This window comes from Mus caroli, unplaced genomic scaffold, assembly GCF_978045245.1.
Source record: "Mus caroli unplaced genomic scaffold, Mus_caroli_1 scaffold_12, whole genome shotgun sequence".
NCBI classification, from domain to species: Eukaryota; Metazoa; Chordata; class Mammalia; order Rodentia; family Muridae; genus Mus; species Mus caroli.
The window spans coordinates 26930112-26946136 of NW_028227267.1; the positions used below are offsets into that span (position 1 = coordinate 26930112).

The 16025-nt window shown below is 47.6% G+C and overlaps 1 protein-coding gene and 1 pseudogene across 1 annotated transcript; both read right to left on the reverse strand.

Annotated features, from left to right (window-relative positions):
- Positions 1-1481: 1481 nt before the first annotated feature.
- Znf488 (zinc finger protein 488) lies at positions 1482-10337 on the reverse strand. The gene is made up of 2 exons (XM_021181262.2): positions 10273-10337; positions 1482-2725 (listed from the first exon to the last, which is right to left on the reverse strand). The coding sequence occupies exon 2, from the start codon at positions 2612-2614 to the stop codon at positions 1601-1603; it is 1014 nt and encodes a 337-aa protein (XP_021036921.1). The 5' UTR covers positions 2615-2725; positions 10273-10337; the 3' UTR covers positions 1482-1600.
- A 1522-nt stretch (positions 10338-11859) lies between these two features.
- LOC110308842 (ATP synthase F(0) complex subunit g, mitochondrial pseudogene) lies at positions 11860-12171 on the reverse strand (annotated as a pseudogene).
- Positions 12172-16025: the final 3854 nt, after the last annotated feature.

Here is a 16025-nt window from a genome sequence, read left to right on the forward strand (position 1 = left end):
TGTGTGGGCCCAAGGTAAGTGTGCACATGCTTTTGACAGATGCCACCTCTTTTTCCTCAAAGCCAACTCAAGAGTTGGTAGGAGCAAAGCCAGAGTCAGGCAGATCGCTCATTTGTTAACTTATGTGTTTATTCTTTCTTTCAACAGATACCTGTTGAGTGTCTGCATTGTTCTAGATGATGGAAATACACCAAAACTCCCTTTCATTCTAGTGAGGAGAGCTACAGTGAACAGGATAAATCACTATGCTATTTAGTATACAAGATGGAGAAAAGTGCTCAAGAGAAGAGTGGTGTGTGTGTGTGTGTGTGTGTGTGTGTGTGCACATGCGTGTGCATGAGCACGTGTACATCTTGTAAAGTAGCAAGGTTAAGTTGGAATTGAACTTAAGGAGCCCAGCCTCAAAGTTCCAGACCTTGAGTCACTCAGTATGCTCTGTGGCCATGCTAGCTAAGCAGACATGAAGCGGCTGGAAAGACGTGAGCTCAGAGCTGGGGCTTCATGGGATTTTGTTCTTCCACCAACGCTCCTGACAAAGTGGCGTTGGGAAAGTCATTAGCCTTTTTAAGCTGAAATTCATCTGCAGTAGGATGAGAATTCACTGTCTGTGTCCTAGAGATGAGAGGATGTGAAGTGCCGCCTGGGGACCTCATTCCGAGGACCCTCCACTTGCTCTTTCCTGCCCTACTCAGAACCGCAAGGATGAATGGCACCTGGATAAAATCCAGAATAAATGATGTGTGTTCTGTTTCTCTCTTCTCACACCTTCACAGTGTGAATACCCAGAGAATGGGGGGAGCTGTATTACTAGCTCCCACTCCTTTGTTAGGGTTTCAGCCAGGTCACTTTTCCACTCGGCCACTTTAGGCCTGGATTTATGTAGGGCCAGGAAAACTTAGGCTTGTGACCCATTTTCTCAGTATTTTGCACTCTGGGCTTCACTATATCCAGCATAATGACCCAGCAGCAAAAGGGCCTAGACTTGAGTGCAGTCTGAGCCATGTCCACCAAGCCATCCCCAGCCTTGCGGCAGAGAAACACAATGTTTGTTCATCCCTGAGATTTCATGAATGATGTAGCTGGCGAGTGCAAGCAGTGACTATACAATCCATATGCTTAATGCTCACACTCAACCAGGGAACGAGTGGTCCACTCTGATGACATCCTGCTAACACACAACTTTCAAAACAAAAGTGAGGGTCGGCAAGCTAAAGGGACATGTCCGAGGTCGGGGCTCATAGACAAAAGCATAGATTGAGTGCAGGCTTGCTCATCAGCAAAGCCACGATGTCATGCTCATGTGCTTCCTTGCAGAGTACTGGGGACAGAGCCGGGAGCAGCCCTGTTCCCTGAGCCATGAGTCCCACTATCCCATGAGTGAAGCTATCACTTTAATGCATGACTAAACACATCATGCATTAAGCACATCACAAGGGCTGGGGCACCTGACAAATTATAACTGAGCAGTTCATGTCTGGAAAGCAAAAGGAACAACCTTGAAGAAGTCTATGACAACCTTCTCAGCAAAGGCCGGGAGTCACCTGTGCCTCACCACCGTGCACTGGACACTATGGCCATCGGTTTCCTCTGTAGCCACCTGCTAACTATGTGAAGCCATATGCCTGGACAGATGGTGGCGCTCCCGGAAGTACTCGTGGCAAACGGGGCAAGTGAGAACTTCCTCTCTTCGTTTCTTAGAATGTGGGTCAGGGCCCACGTGCTCCCTTTTGTGATGTGACCGCATGTGGAAGACCAGGTCAGCTGTCAGGCGAAAGGCTAGGTTGCACTTCGCACACCAGTTCTGAGTAGACAAGCCCAAGGAAGAGAGTGTGGGCGGCAAGAGAGCCCGGGAGGCTGTGGAGGAAGATGCTGAGGATGTGGGGGCTTGTACCTGGGTATGCTCCAGCCATGGAGTGGGAGCCCCCTGGAAAGCGTTGCAGAGGAGAATGTTCTGTGACAACGTGTGCAATTTCCAGAAATCACCCATGAACTTGAAAGTTGACAGATGAGCCCAGTATGGGATGTCCACAGTGGTGATGAGTCCTGAGAGCTCCCATGAGCCCTCTGCACTTCCACCAGCCAGAAGCATGGGAGAGCGCTTAGGTTTCTCTGCTGGGCGCTTGGCTGGCTTGCTGAAAGCACTTTTCTGCTCCCTCCGGGGGGCACCTGGCCATGCTGAACACACGGTGCCATCACCTGAGGCTCTGGGGAGAGTCGAGGGCAGCTGCTGAGTGCCAAGCTGGCCTTCTGGGTTCTCCGGCTTCCTCGTCTGGGCCTGGATGTCCCCTGGCCTCTCCTGGAGACATGATAGCTCTATGAAGGTATTCTGCCTCTGCTCTGTGTATGCCTTGCAGGCCAGAGGCCTGTCCAGTTGAGGCTTGTTCAGTGCTGTTGGCAGGTTCAGTTCAGTATAGGCCTCATCTTGGCCACCCTTACCTGCAGCAGTGTCAGAGTCCACAAGGCTCATTTTCTTAAACATCCCTGGCTGGGTCTGCTTGGGGTCCGTGAGCTTCCATCTCTTCTCAACTGAAGGCCTCAGAGGAGCCCCTTTACCCTCAGCCATGTGATCAGCAGGGCCTGACAGGCTAAGCAAGGTGGATGTTCCAGCAGCCATTAGTCTACAGGGCTTTGGGGTTCCCCAGAACTGGTCCCTACCCCCAGGAGGAGCTATGAGATAGGAAAGTTTCCAGTGAAGCCTGGACTGGATGCACTTGCCTTCTGGTCCCTGCAGGAAAGGAAAATAACAGACAGTGAGGCAGGCACTGGTTATTCCGTGTCCCATATAGGGTGACACCAGACAAGCCCACTTTCTCTAGCCTTACTTCGATGTTTGTGAACCAGGAGCAACGTCATCCAAAGAGAAAGAAAGAAAAGCTGAATGAGCTCAAATAGACCCCAGCAGCCAGAAAGACCCCTGGAGCAATGGCACCAGAAGAATATGCCATGGTCTCATTCAGGAAAAGGCAGGGAAGGCACAGAAACAGCTACCGTGATTAACCAGGCCTGGCTCAGAATCACGGAGACTGGAGGAATAGGAAAGGGAGCCTGCTCCGAGACAGGAAACGAGGCATCCTGGACACCTACCAACAAGTTGGCCCTGCAGGGAGGGAGCTGTGCACCCCCAGCTCCAGCTCCAGCATCTCCATCTGGCTCTGGCTCTGGCTCTGGCTCTGGCTCAGTGTCCAGAGACTAAGGAAGACACAGCATCAGGAAGTGATGGTGTGGAAGGTTCATGCATTCATGATCTCAGCTCCTTATGGCATTCTTTCTCTTCCCTGCCTCCTAAACTAGCCTTTCTCCACATTACATCTCCCACTGGCTTCCACTTGTCCCTTTGATCTCTCTGGACCAATCTTCTTAGATTCTTTGTCCTGGCTTTTCCCCCATTCCCTTCCAAGCTGTATATGATCAGGTTGCTTTTCACTAAAAGGACTAAAGAAAGCTCTAGAATCCTAAAGTATCCTACCGCAAGATCCTATGGACGTTCTTCCCACACCGCGGGAGCTAATCACCAAACTGGGATATGGAAGTGATTTTATTCCCAATGGAGATTATCACTCACTGCCATTTCCTTTGAAAGCTGCAGATCTCCCCTAGTGTACAGACCTGAGGACCCCCCAGGAGACTGTCCATCAAGCAAAGGAATGGCCTCTGTCAGCACCTTCCCTCCTCTACCTTAGTCATCATATTGTCCAGCTGTGGCTCTGGGTACAGCCTTCCCTGGGCTGGATGAATGTCACTCCTCCTAGCCTGCCGATCTCTCAGGCCCGGAGAAAGGGACTATGCCAGTGTAGCCCCCAGAAGGCACCCAGGTGGGGCATACAGCAAGCCCTCAGGACCAAAAGTTTCCTAAGCCAGCCAAAAGGAGGGGAAGATTATTGCCTCTTAGGGCAATAGAACAAATGTCTGACAGTCTGCAGTCCAGCATCTTCCCTCCCAGCCAAGTCATTTCCAACTTGCTTCTGTTACTGGGGTTCTATACTGCTACTTAGTTCCCGTCTTTCTCCAGTTCATATCTCCAGCCATCCCCACTGATGGTGGGACCTACCTTGCCCCATAACCTAGTAAGTCCCCTCTCTGCTGTGTTGGCCAAAGCAGATGTTTGCTACTTGTACCCAAAGTACAGTATGGTAACTGTTCAAGAAGTGACAGCCCCACCCAGCTCTGAGAGCTGTGCCTCCAGGGCTCTATCAGGGAGAATGTCAACACAACACACACTCACATGTGCACACGTGTGAGCAAACACACATGCAGAGGCTTCCACCCAGTGGCAGCAGTAGCTCAGCACCACGCCTTCGAGTGTCAGCATTGGGCAGCCACTGCTGTGTGAGCAGTGTCAACAGCGTCACCTGCCAGCTTGACTTCTCTCTGGCAATCCTAATGTGTTTTCACCCTGGCTGAGGACAGTTTTCCCTGCTGGTTGGCATGCTGATTTTAATTCTCATTGTCAGGTATGTTAGGCCACTTCCAGTACAGAGGGACAGGAGCTTCTATAGGCACAAGTGGCCAGAGGGCTGGAGGAACACTTGGCAGGGTGGAGGTGGGTGTCCGGCCCTTATAGCACCACACTGAGGTACAGTCTGCTCTCCACCTGGGCTAGTTTATGTCTAGAGCTCGAGTCTCCCTGGCCTCTACTCAGCAGATCTGCCCACTCTTAACTCATTCCACAACTACCCACTCGTTCTTCCTCTACCCATGTCAACCCCCTGAGCATCTACATGTGAACTGGATTCTGACCATGCCCTGGAGGTACCACGGTCTAGAAGAAACAACATTCTATGAGGGAGGCACATAGAAAACAAAGCTCTCTGAGGTGGGGGGTGCAGGTCTTGAACACTACCCAACCTCCATTGGCCTAGCCATCTTGTTCTAAAACTAAGAATCAGAACCTAGTCCTCTCCTTGTAGAATACTGGCAGTACCACAAGGCTAACTGGACTGGCATTCTACAGTTTTCATCACTGGAAAAGCTACCCTGAGCCGAGTGACCCAGAAGTAGCTAGGCTCCTTACTCCCTGTCACTCCAGGGCTTGTTGGGCAACCACCTCATCTGGCTGCCTTCTGCCTCCCTGTGCAGGGAGCACACAGCACACACACACACACACACACACACACACACACACACACACACACACACACCAGACCCTTTATTTCAGACGTTCCCAGAGAGATTAAACCAGCATCAGCTTTTTGAGGGAGTTCAAACACAAAAGTTGCCCAAAGTGCAGGAAAAGGAAAGCCCAACAAACTATCCTTTGACAAACGCTTTTGCACAGTTGCTGTGACAAAAATAAAGAAAGAAAATGCAAGCACAGTCCCCTCCTGTGTGATTGCGGGTTCCCAAGTCCCTCATCATGCTGGGTGCTGCCAGGACAAACTGGATCACCTCCTTTGACAAACGCTTTTGCACAGTTGCTGCGACAAAAATAAAGAAAATGCAAGCACAGTCCCCTCCTGTGTGATTGCGGATTCCCAAGTCCCTCATCATGCTGGGTGCTGCCAGGACAAACTGGATCACCTCTAGTAACTAAGTAGAGGAAGACATGAAGAGGAGCTTGTGTATATACGTGTAAGACTTCTGTATGTGTGTCCATATGAGAGTGTGCGAGTATTAGCATGTGCATCTGCTGTGTATGATTTGTGTGTAGTGTGGTTGTGTGCACATGGCTATTCATCAGCATTGCTTGGGATTAATCATGCAGGATTCCCTGGGGCAAAGCCCCCCTCAGGCTGTGCTCCCACTTACATCCCCCATGAAAACTGCCCGATGGAAGCCCTAGTGTGAGTCTGATGAAACTTGGTCCTGCAGAAACCTCGCTGCCTCCATGTGCTTACCTCTCCTGAATGGACTCCTGCACCCTTCCTTGGATGCTAGTATCTTACCCAAAGTCACAGTTAGATTTTCTTTTTTAATTTCTGCTCACCTATACCTTTAACTTATTTTATTCTTTCTTTTTGTTTGAGACAGGGTTTCCTATAATCCAGGCTGATTTAAACTTACTGCGTAGGCTGGGATGGTCTTGAATTCCCACTAATCTTGCCTCCATGTCCCAGTTGCTGGCATGGACTACCGTCGCTAGTGACTTACTTCCATCTACCCCACAGGAAAGCTAACTGCCACCCAGGCACAGCAGTATCAGTGCCTAGAGCACTTAGGAGCATATTGGTGAAAGATGTCTGGATCGAAGGGGGGCGGGGAATCACCATTATGAAAGTGATTTTTACACAGTTAGACATCTAAGTGTCATCCGTCACCAGCAGCACCTATATTTCCTCGATCCCTACACCTCTCAGATGGCCACCACACCCATGGGAGTTCATCCCCAAGTCGTTTCACATCCCAGACACAGACATCTGACCTCACACGGTGCTCGGCGCTTCTCCCTTCTCACCTGCACCTCCACCACCCTGCGCACCTGTGGGGCACCCTCTGCCCAGCTGTTATCTGGGCACAGTGGAGCTGCCCCTCCCCCTTTCTCCTCCCACAGACACCAGCTGCCCTAGGCAGTGATGAATCTATGCAGTCCTTGTTCCTTGCTCTGAACCTACTATGAAAAGGCTCTTTGTCATCCTCGGCTGTCCTCAATGGCTTTGGTTCATCCTGGGCTCTCTGTCCTGACCTTCTATGGGCCCTCGTCGCCCCATCATTGTGTGTGTTCCACTAAAGGGCTTTTCTTGTCATCCTTGTTTCTTTTCACTATGGTGTCCACAAGACAGCCTCTGAATTGTACAAACATGGTTCAGAGCCACTCCATGTTCTTCTATCTGGGAAAATAAAAAGATGGAACTCTAACACCCTCCCACTATTCTTCCAGATCTCAGATTCTATGATGATTCTGTGCTCCTGAGTGCTTCCCGACACCAGGATCTCCAAATCAGCAGCCTAGAAGTCTTACCATGGCCAATCTTTTCTGCCACTGGAGCTACCAACCAAGGTGCTGCTATCGATCACCACAGCAAGAGCTGCATTCTGAGACATTTTTCTCCAGTCTGATTACACATTCTTGGGTACAAACCACCTGCTTGTCGTTCCAGTGTCTGGGGCTCTGGCTACGTCACCCATGTAATCTTGCTGCCTGTGCCTTTGCCAGTTGTCCCAGCTTCTGTGGAGTCTCACATTCACGTCATCAAAGTGAAGTGCACCGGCTAGAGGGACAGAAGTCCTGGATTCCAACATTCTCTGCCATTACCCACACTGGGACCTCCATTTTCCCATCTGCAAAAGGGAACATTTGGGTACCCCACCTCACTGGGTTGTCATAAATATGAGTTAGATCGATATCTCTAAAGTGCCAAGGAACTCGACTTGGTACCCCATTTGTAGACAAGTTGTTGTTGTTCTCATCACAAGGGTACAGAGTCACCTCACGGTCCCCTTTCCATTTCTTGAGAACTCTCAGAAAGTAGCACACAGTCTGCTAAATGAATGAGCAAATAGCCAGGGCATTTCTTTCTCTTTTGTTCCATTTACAGACAATAGGATTCTCGGTAAACAAACAGATGCCTCTGGATTCTGAAAGCCCGACACCATACCAACTTTCATGGATCTGAGCTGCAATTCATAAACTAGTTGTGCTCAGATACACCATGGACCCTGATAGATTGTCTTCTGTTTGTCCTTCTTTCCTCAAGTTAAAACAAAACAAAGCATAAACAAACAAACAAATAAACAAAAACTGTGCATCCAGCCTTTCCGTGTCTCTAGTCTCTGGAGTCTTACCAGATTCTTTTGGAAGATCCAGAATATAATCACACACTAGCATTTTTTGTATAAGGATGGTAAGCACCTGTGTTTTCCTGTGGGGTGTGCACATGTTTCCAGGTATCTCCTAGCTCTGGGATATTGGAAACAATGAAAATTGTTTCTCTGAGCTTTCCAGGTTTTCATGGAGAAGCAGAGATGAGGGCTTCCAAGTCACTCCTAGAGGTTTCCACGTCCAGCTAAGGCGTTCTAGAACTTAGTGCTAACCCAGCTTGGCCATGTGGAGCCACATAGAGGTAGATGACATCATCACCCCTCCGTCCCCAGGAATCTGCAGAAACAGAGCCAGTGTCACAGAGGACAAAAAAAAGTGATTCCTAGAGGCTCTCCTGGGTGCATTCAGAGTTAGCCATGGCCACGGGTGCCTGGGACACTAGAGCAAGGAGAAGTACTCTGATAAACATTATCAACTGGCCAACAAGTAGTGCAATCTGGAGTGATGCTTCAGCTAGAATGTGTGAGGTTGACTTAGCTCCAAGGGTTCAGATTCCACGATATAGCTTGAGTTGCAGTCTCAGCCTAGCTACTCGCTACATGACTCAGGACAAGCATTCAGGATGTTAATTCCCTCATAAATAAAACTGGAATAGTGATCTTCACTTAAGGATGTTTCTAATTGGACTAAACAGGGGTCTGTGTACGATCTTAATAAAGGAAACTCTTGCTCCTGGTACTGTTAGAAAGAAAAAGCAGATGCCCTACCCTAGCCAGGGATACAGTCACAGGATAAAATACACGGCTTATCTACCAGGCTGTTCAACAAGACCCTTTTATATTCAGACAGTAACACTGTCTAAAAAGGAATGGCAGTGACACTTTTATGCAGACACACACACTACATAATGAAGGAAAATGAAATTTAAAACATTGAAATTCAAGACTTTTCTTTGTCTCCTTTTTAATGGCTTATCTGTTTTAAATATACTTTGCTAAGTCCTGGATTTCTGAAAAAGAAATCTGCTAAAAAAAAAAAAAAAGCTACCATGTCATTCCAAATCAGCTGAAAAGTGTCCCCTTTGCCATCCCCACTCCCAGTTCTGACTCCCCGGAGTCAGTGATTGGATGACTTACAAGACAATTGAACTCTCCAATGCAGAACACGGTCTCCCAAGTCAAAGCTTCCAGTGCATGCTTATCAATTATCGATAATCCTTCAGTATCGCATCAAAAACTCTTCTACTGACCACACCTCAACCCTCCCCGACCTAATTCCGCTTCTGCTCAGTTTTGTGTGGCTTGCTTAAGGCCAAGCTTCCTTTTCTGCATCAATAAAAAGTTAAACTGGCTGAATTCTCATAAAATGACACAAAAAACTACAAGGTCAATTTAAATTGTTTCTAAAAAGCCAAGGCTGCAAACTTGAATTGGTAATTAACACCCTTGAAAACAAGCAATCTGGTGTATGCTTTGTATGTTCTTTTGAACATAAAGACATATCATAAATATCATTAAACATGGAATTGTATCTTTGACTAAATATTTAACAAAGCATCGAAAATTGCTCCTGTCTACATGTTGACTTGGCTCCCTGGCAATTTAAGCAGACTGGCTTTCCTAGATTTCTTCTCCTTTTAAAAATGTATCTAAGGTGATCTTTGAGAGTGACATGAAATATTTTCACAATTATCCTTCTACATAATAGACAAAAACATACACAATCCTGGGCTCCCATTGTCTTCCTACAACCCAGCCCTGAACACCACCCCCTCTATGCCCCAGAACCTGACAGGCACAGCTTGCCCAGAAGGCACGCATGGTTGGAGCTGTCCCCTAAATGCTGCTGCAAGGACCGGCTCTCCTGGTGTGCTGTCTGTGCCTATTAGGGAAGAAAATGATGTCAAGAAAGGAACACACTATCCTATAAAAACCAGGCGTTTTCTTTCTGCTAACCCCGAAAACTCAGAGATACACAATTTGATCGTTTATGGATTTTCCCATAACAGGCATTGAGTTACATTTCCAGATGTTTGTGAATATCTACTGGAGAACACATCTGAGACTGGGTTGTAGTTCTTATCAGTCAGCACATACCCTGTTGAGAATAATAGAGAATAATAGGATGCATGCATGGAGATATGAAATCAAGAAATACAGTACACACACACACAAAGTCAGCCTAGGAGGGAAAAACAAAACAAACAGAATTGTGTGCTTGTGTGCGGTGTGAGAGGGGGCAACAGGAAGGCAAAAGGAAGGAGATTTTTCTTTAAGGAAAGAAAACAGGACTGCAAGAAGGAGTCGCCCATAAAAATTAAACCTACAAGGAAATAAATGGTGAGAGGAGAGAGACAGAGGAAGAGACAAGATGAAAAAGACAGAAGATGAGTCCCAGATAGTGAACTGGAGAAAATCTATAGGAGCTGGAGACGGGAGGGGGGGGGTGGAATCCGGCCCAGCAAAGCTACAGCGGGACTTGAGAATTCTTTCCCGGGAACAGGCCAAGGGAAGGAGAGGCATTCCGCTGTCCTCTCCCGGTGAGTCTGTCCGGTAGGACCGCGGGGCGCATCTCACCTGGGCTCTCCCGCAGCATCAGCAAGGCAGGTTGAGGGTACCAGCTGCGGGTCCTTCAGCGTGCTTCAGCGTTGTTGAACTTGGCTGCGGAGCCCGCGGGATTCCAGGCCCCGCCTCAGGGGCGGGACCTTCAAGCCCTTAGAGGGTCCCCACCCCTGGCTCCTCAGGGCGGAGGCACCAGAGACCATAGACTGTAGCAATTTGCAGAGATCAGAGCTCACTCCACACACCACCCCTCCCTCCTCGATCCTGGCTTCAGAGCTTGACAACCAGCCAGGAGCTCCAGTCTCAGTCAGTACTGCTGTGTTTAGAGGCGATTCTGTCACTTCTGAGCTGTTGCCCAGTGCATTCCAACCTCTAGGGTCTCGAACCCTCCGGGCCAAAGTGAGAGAAGCGATGTAGGCTTCGTAGCACACGAGAAGTTCCTGCTTGAAATGGCCAAGAACCCCTTGTCTGCTCTCAACTCATTTTCCTCTAACCGCTAGAATAGCCACCTGAGCAGCGGTTTCACAGTGCCCTCTTGGCCTTCACTGAAGCACCCATTGTCTCCCCACCTTTCCAAGTCGTAGGTGGCAGAGAGGCCCTGGGCTGCCAACAATCTCCAAGTGCCTTTTAGGTAACTTTCCTGGAGGAAGGGGTGAAATGAGGCGGGAAGGGTCCCTGTGAATGAGGTGGCTGAGAATGGATATCCATAAAGCCATATCCTGCAGGACCAGGAGTTTCCACTGTTGTGAGTTGCAGGGGTGGAGATCAGGGTGGTGTTTGGTGTAGCTGCAGCACTCTTGTGTGGGCCCTGATGTTTAAACTTGGGTTGCTAAACATCTTGACATGGTTGGCAAAGGAAAACCCACTCAAGTCCCCAGTTCCTTCTCTCAGTCATTCATTTACACAATTATTCCGAGGTCAAGAGGGATTCTGAGGATGCACGGAGATAAACAGAGGACTCTTCGGAGCCTTTACCCAGATTGGGGATCCCTTACCAAAGTGAATGGGTGGTGGGTAATGCTGGACCTGGATATCCCTTGGAATCATGTGTCTTAGTCAGTGTTCTAGTGTTGTGAAGAGACACCATGACTGAAGCAAGTCATAAAACAGTTAATTGAGGGCTTGCTTACAGTATCAGAAGTTTAGTCCATTATCATCATGGCAGCATGCAGGCAGGTGCTGAAGCAGTACTGAGAGCTACATCCTGAGCCATAGGTAGAAAGAGAGATCCTGGGCTTGGGATGGGCTTTTGAAACCTCAGGGCCCTTCCTCAGTAACACATTTCCTCCAACAAGGCCACACTTCCTAAATCCTTCTAATCCTTTCAAACAGTGCTACTCCCTGATGTATGAGCCTATGGGAGGCATTCTTATTCAAACCACACACTGATGTTCCCATGGCAAATGCTTATGTTTGTAGAAAGGAACGTAGAAATTAGGCACCTGACTGGAGCTCCAGGCACATACACAAGCAGTCAGCAAGGAGAGAAACACATCCCCCCCCCCTCCCCAACAGCTAGTATTTTATTCAGATAGCAGTCTCGTTACTCATGGTCCAAGAACATTCAAATAAGAACTCATATCAGAAGTTAAAGACTGGTTTTCAAACATCATAGCCAACAATGTCATGTTTTGCCTATGATCTCACCAAGATGAAACCAAATCCACACCTCAGTGGCCACCAAACCACTCAGCACAGCTTCCTTAACTGCAAAGTGTTTGAAGCTACCAGTTTTAGTACTTTGAATGACTTTTTTCATGCTCTGAATAGCTGTAGGGATTTCACCAGGGGTTGGGGGAAACAGCTCAACCTTGGTGTGGTGTCAACATGTGGCCAATCCAGGCTTCGAGCAAGTCACAGCAGCGCCACCAACAACAGGGCCTTCTCAGAGAAGTTATGGATGAACTTGGCCATGGTCTAAATGTGAGGAGCATATTTTTAAATGCCCCTAAGCTCAAAACATGGATTACCCAGGAAACACTGAGTCAAAAGCCTCCCAGTGCTCATAGATATCAGGTTGTAGGGCCTCTGGGATGAAAAACCAGTGTACATATTCACAGTTAGGTTGTCCACCTGCACTGAGGAGTTAGCTAACTGAGGAGTTAGCACGAAGTGAAGAGATCTGCAGAGGCACAAAGCCAGGGCACACTACCAATGCTGGTGAAAGAACTCAGAAGTGCACAGGAGCAGCAAACATGCTAATCTGAGAGAATGATATATTCTAGAACCAATTTGGAAAGTTCTTTGAAAAGGAAGAAGGGAAGAAAGAAGGACTGGGAAAGAAGAGACAGAGTGTACTGGCTGCAAGAAAGTTTTGGCCAGTGCAGATAGGGAATCTGGACATTCCTAGGAGTGGCCTGCCTCCAAATCACGGGGCCCAGCCATTGGCTAGAAACAGCCTGGTTGGGTAGTGTCTTTGATAGGAATGTGTCACAGAGTGAGGATGGAGCAGATTCTTGTAACACTCCCTCCCAGTTACACACACACACACAAAGGGGGATCTGAATGGTGATGGTGACACTGAATGACCCCACACAGGAATCAACCTGGATGGTTATAGTGACTGATGCACTCATAATTGCAGGGAAAACTTGTTGTCAGCTTGTTAAGAGGAGATATACCCAATAAAAATAAACAAAACTAAAACAAGAAAGGGCCATGAATGATATAAGTGCCAAGATGGTGGGCAGATGGAAAGAAGCAAGAGTCTTCAACACTGGAAACTGTTTTTAGGGTTAGAGAGAACAAGTTCTGAATGGAAGGGCTTCATTCTCCAAGAAAAGAACAAACATTCTGAGCATGAATGCATCAATAAATAAAACAAATTGTGATAGTTTGTATATGCTCGGCACATGGAGGGGCACTATTAAAAAGTGTGGCCTTGTTGGAGTAGGTGTGTCACTGTGGATGTGGGCTTTAAGCCCCTCTCCTAGCTACCTGGAAGTCAGTACTCTGCTAGCAGCCTTCAGAGAACTTTCAGCTCCTCCTGCATCATGCCTGCCTGGATGCTGCCATGTTCCCGACTTGATGATAATGGACTCTGATGATAATGACCTCTGAACCTGTAAGCCAGCCCCAATTAGATATTGTCCTTATAAGAGTTGTCTTGGTCATGGTATCTGTTCACAGCAGTAAAACCCTAACTGAGACACAAATGATACCTGGAAAGGGGCATTTTTCCAAATTCTCTATTACACCTAGAAACTGAACACAACACATGGCAAAACTGAGAAGATTGAAACAGCAAGGTCATTACTAAGCTCTATTAAATGGGGCTCCCCCTAAGCATGTGTTAAGGTAAATTTCCTCTCCCCAAAATACTTAAAAGAAACAGTACTTGTACTGTGCAAGTCAGGTTCTCCAATCACAATGCAATTAATGTGGAAATCAATGCCAAACAGAATGTTAAACACACACACACACACATGTACACATAGACACATGTACACACATATACATACCCAAACACACAGAGAGATACACACATGCACACACACACATATGCATATACATAATTGAAAGCTTTAAGCCACACATATAATTATGTGTCAAAGGAGAAATCACTCAGAACAAAACGCATCACATTTTCAAATATTACATGAAAGGAAAAATGGGAAGGTTTGTAATCCAAAATGTTTACATTAACAGAAAAGAAGGGGGGGGGAAATAAAGGAGCTAGCAGCTATCTAACTGAAAACATTAGAAAATAAATAGCAAAATGAATTTCAAGAAACTGAAAAGGAGGATTGATTTTTAAAAGGAATGTGTATGTTAAATAAGAACAAAAGAACAGTAGATCTACAGCCTGGGGTCCAGAAGTTGCAGAAGCAATCAAGGCAGAACGGACACAAATAAACACAATACAGAGGCCATGTCAGATCACCAAGGCATCCATTTTGTCCTGGACAAGCAAATGCCTGTCCAGTCCTGCCTCCAAGTGGCTCTTGGGGAGCAACCATTGCTGTCCTAGTCAATGTACTACCACAGAAGCTTAATAGACCCCAGTCTCTGCAGGAGGACAGGAAGGGTCATTGTGATCAGACCCCAGCTCACCGCCTTCAGATTTACATCCTAAAGGCAAGGAGGCCACTGTAGAGCTTCTGGGTGCTGTACCAGCATCTTTGGCCCTCAACTGGGTTTTTGATAGCCCTTAGCCCACTGGCTACTAGGGAACACCTTCTCAGCCATCTGGGCAGCCTACACAGGGCCTGTAGGAGATTGCTACTATCACTGTGGTCTCTTAATCAGCTCTGCTGCTCAGGCGGAGCACTCTTTGCTTTGTTGCTATGAATTTGGTTGTGGTCTCTCTCATCAGGAGTACAATCTGTCTTGGTGCAGACCTAGATAGGCTGTGTTGACCCTTGGGCCCTTCCTGACTGTCAAGGGAGAGAATGAGGACTAGATCTGAAAGAGGGGCCTGGATTCCTTCTGCCACTGCAGAGGCACAACCAGCAGAAGGTTAAGAAAGTCCCGGCTGGCCTTCAAGCACCTCCATCAGCATCCTCAAAACATCCTGGGCTCTCAGGTCTGGTTTCTTCTGGTATCCTTGGTTCACTGTGTCTCATCCTTCTCCTTGGAAGCGATGGTTCTAGGCTTGAGCTCTCAAGCCAGGCCAACAATCTGTGCTCTGCAAGAGAATTCCACCCTTTGCTTAGCTTAGTCAGACATCTGAGAGGCCTGAGCAGGTCTTGACTCACTGATGGCTAGCACAGGTTGGGGGGGGGGGGGGCGAGGACAAGCCTTTGGAACTGACAGTGTTATTGGGCCAAATCTTCCAGAGAATGGCTGTGAGCTCCAAGGATGTTCTCAATGGCCACCCTGTTACCTGTGTCTTACCTTCTCCAGTGGAAACTTGCTGAAGGATGGATAGAAGGGCTCTTGGCATAAACAAAGATGTGAAATGTCTTCGAGCTGCATATAGCTGCTCTGGGCACACTTTAGGTGATATGCTGCTAGACAAAGGTGTTCTAAAGCCAGAATGTGCCCACAAGATGTGGCCATAGGTCAATCTGATAGAGTCAATCCTTCCACTTTGATTCTAGTTCGTATCAAGTTGCTCAAAAAAAAAAAAAAATCTAACCAGCAGTTTCTCACGGGCAGTCCAGGAATGAGTCTAAAAACAGAGCCATGTTAAACCTCTGAGTCCCCCTACCCCAAGAGGTGCATTCAGCACTTGGGTGCAGGATCTATAGCATAGCAGCCTGCCAGCCTCTCCTGTCCACCCATGTACTAGCAGCTGGGTAGTCATGTGGACCCAGCCAGGCAGGCTGGATGGCTGAGCACTTCACATGAGGCAAAGCTCTCATGGAGCATAGGATGACAGAGTACACAACAGATATTTATCTCTTCCAGAGAGGTCCAGAGCATCCCCTCCAATCTGCTAGACTTGGAAGTGGCATGATTGGTCTGGAAAGAGAAGTCTTGGTCCTGCGGTGGCCTTATCTCTGTCTGGAATACATATAAGACAGAAGTAGTCTGAAACTAGAGGCCAGGGTCATAGGGTTCAATAGATGAAAAAATCCAAATGCTTTTCTTTATAAAAATCAAAGGAAGGAGACAAAAATAGTCTTTGAAACTCAAAAATTGAGGAAAAAGAGGGTTTTGTAGAAATGTTTTACACATAAACATACACCCTGACCACATACACTCTGCCCCTTTGGAACCGATAAAGATGTGGTTGTCAGAAACACTAGTGGGCCTTGTCTATTCACATGGCTCTAGAGAGCCCTGTTCTGGCAGGTGCAGCAGCAACGCATCTCAAAGAGAGG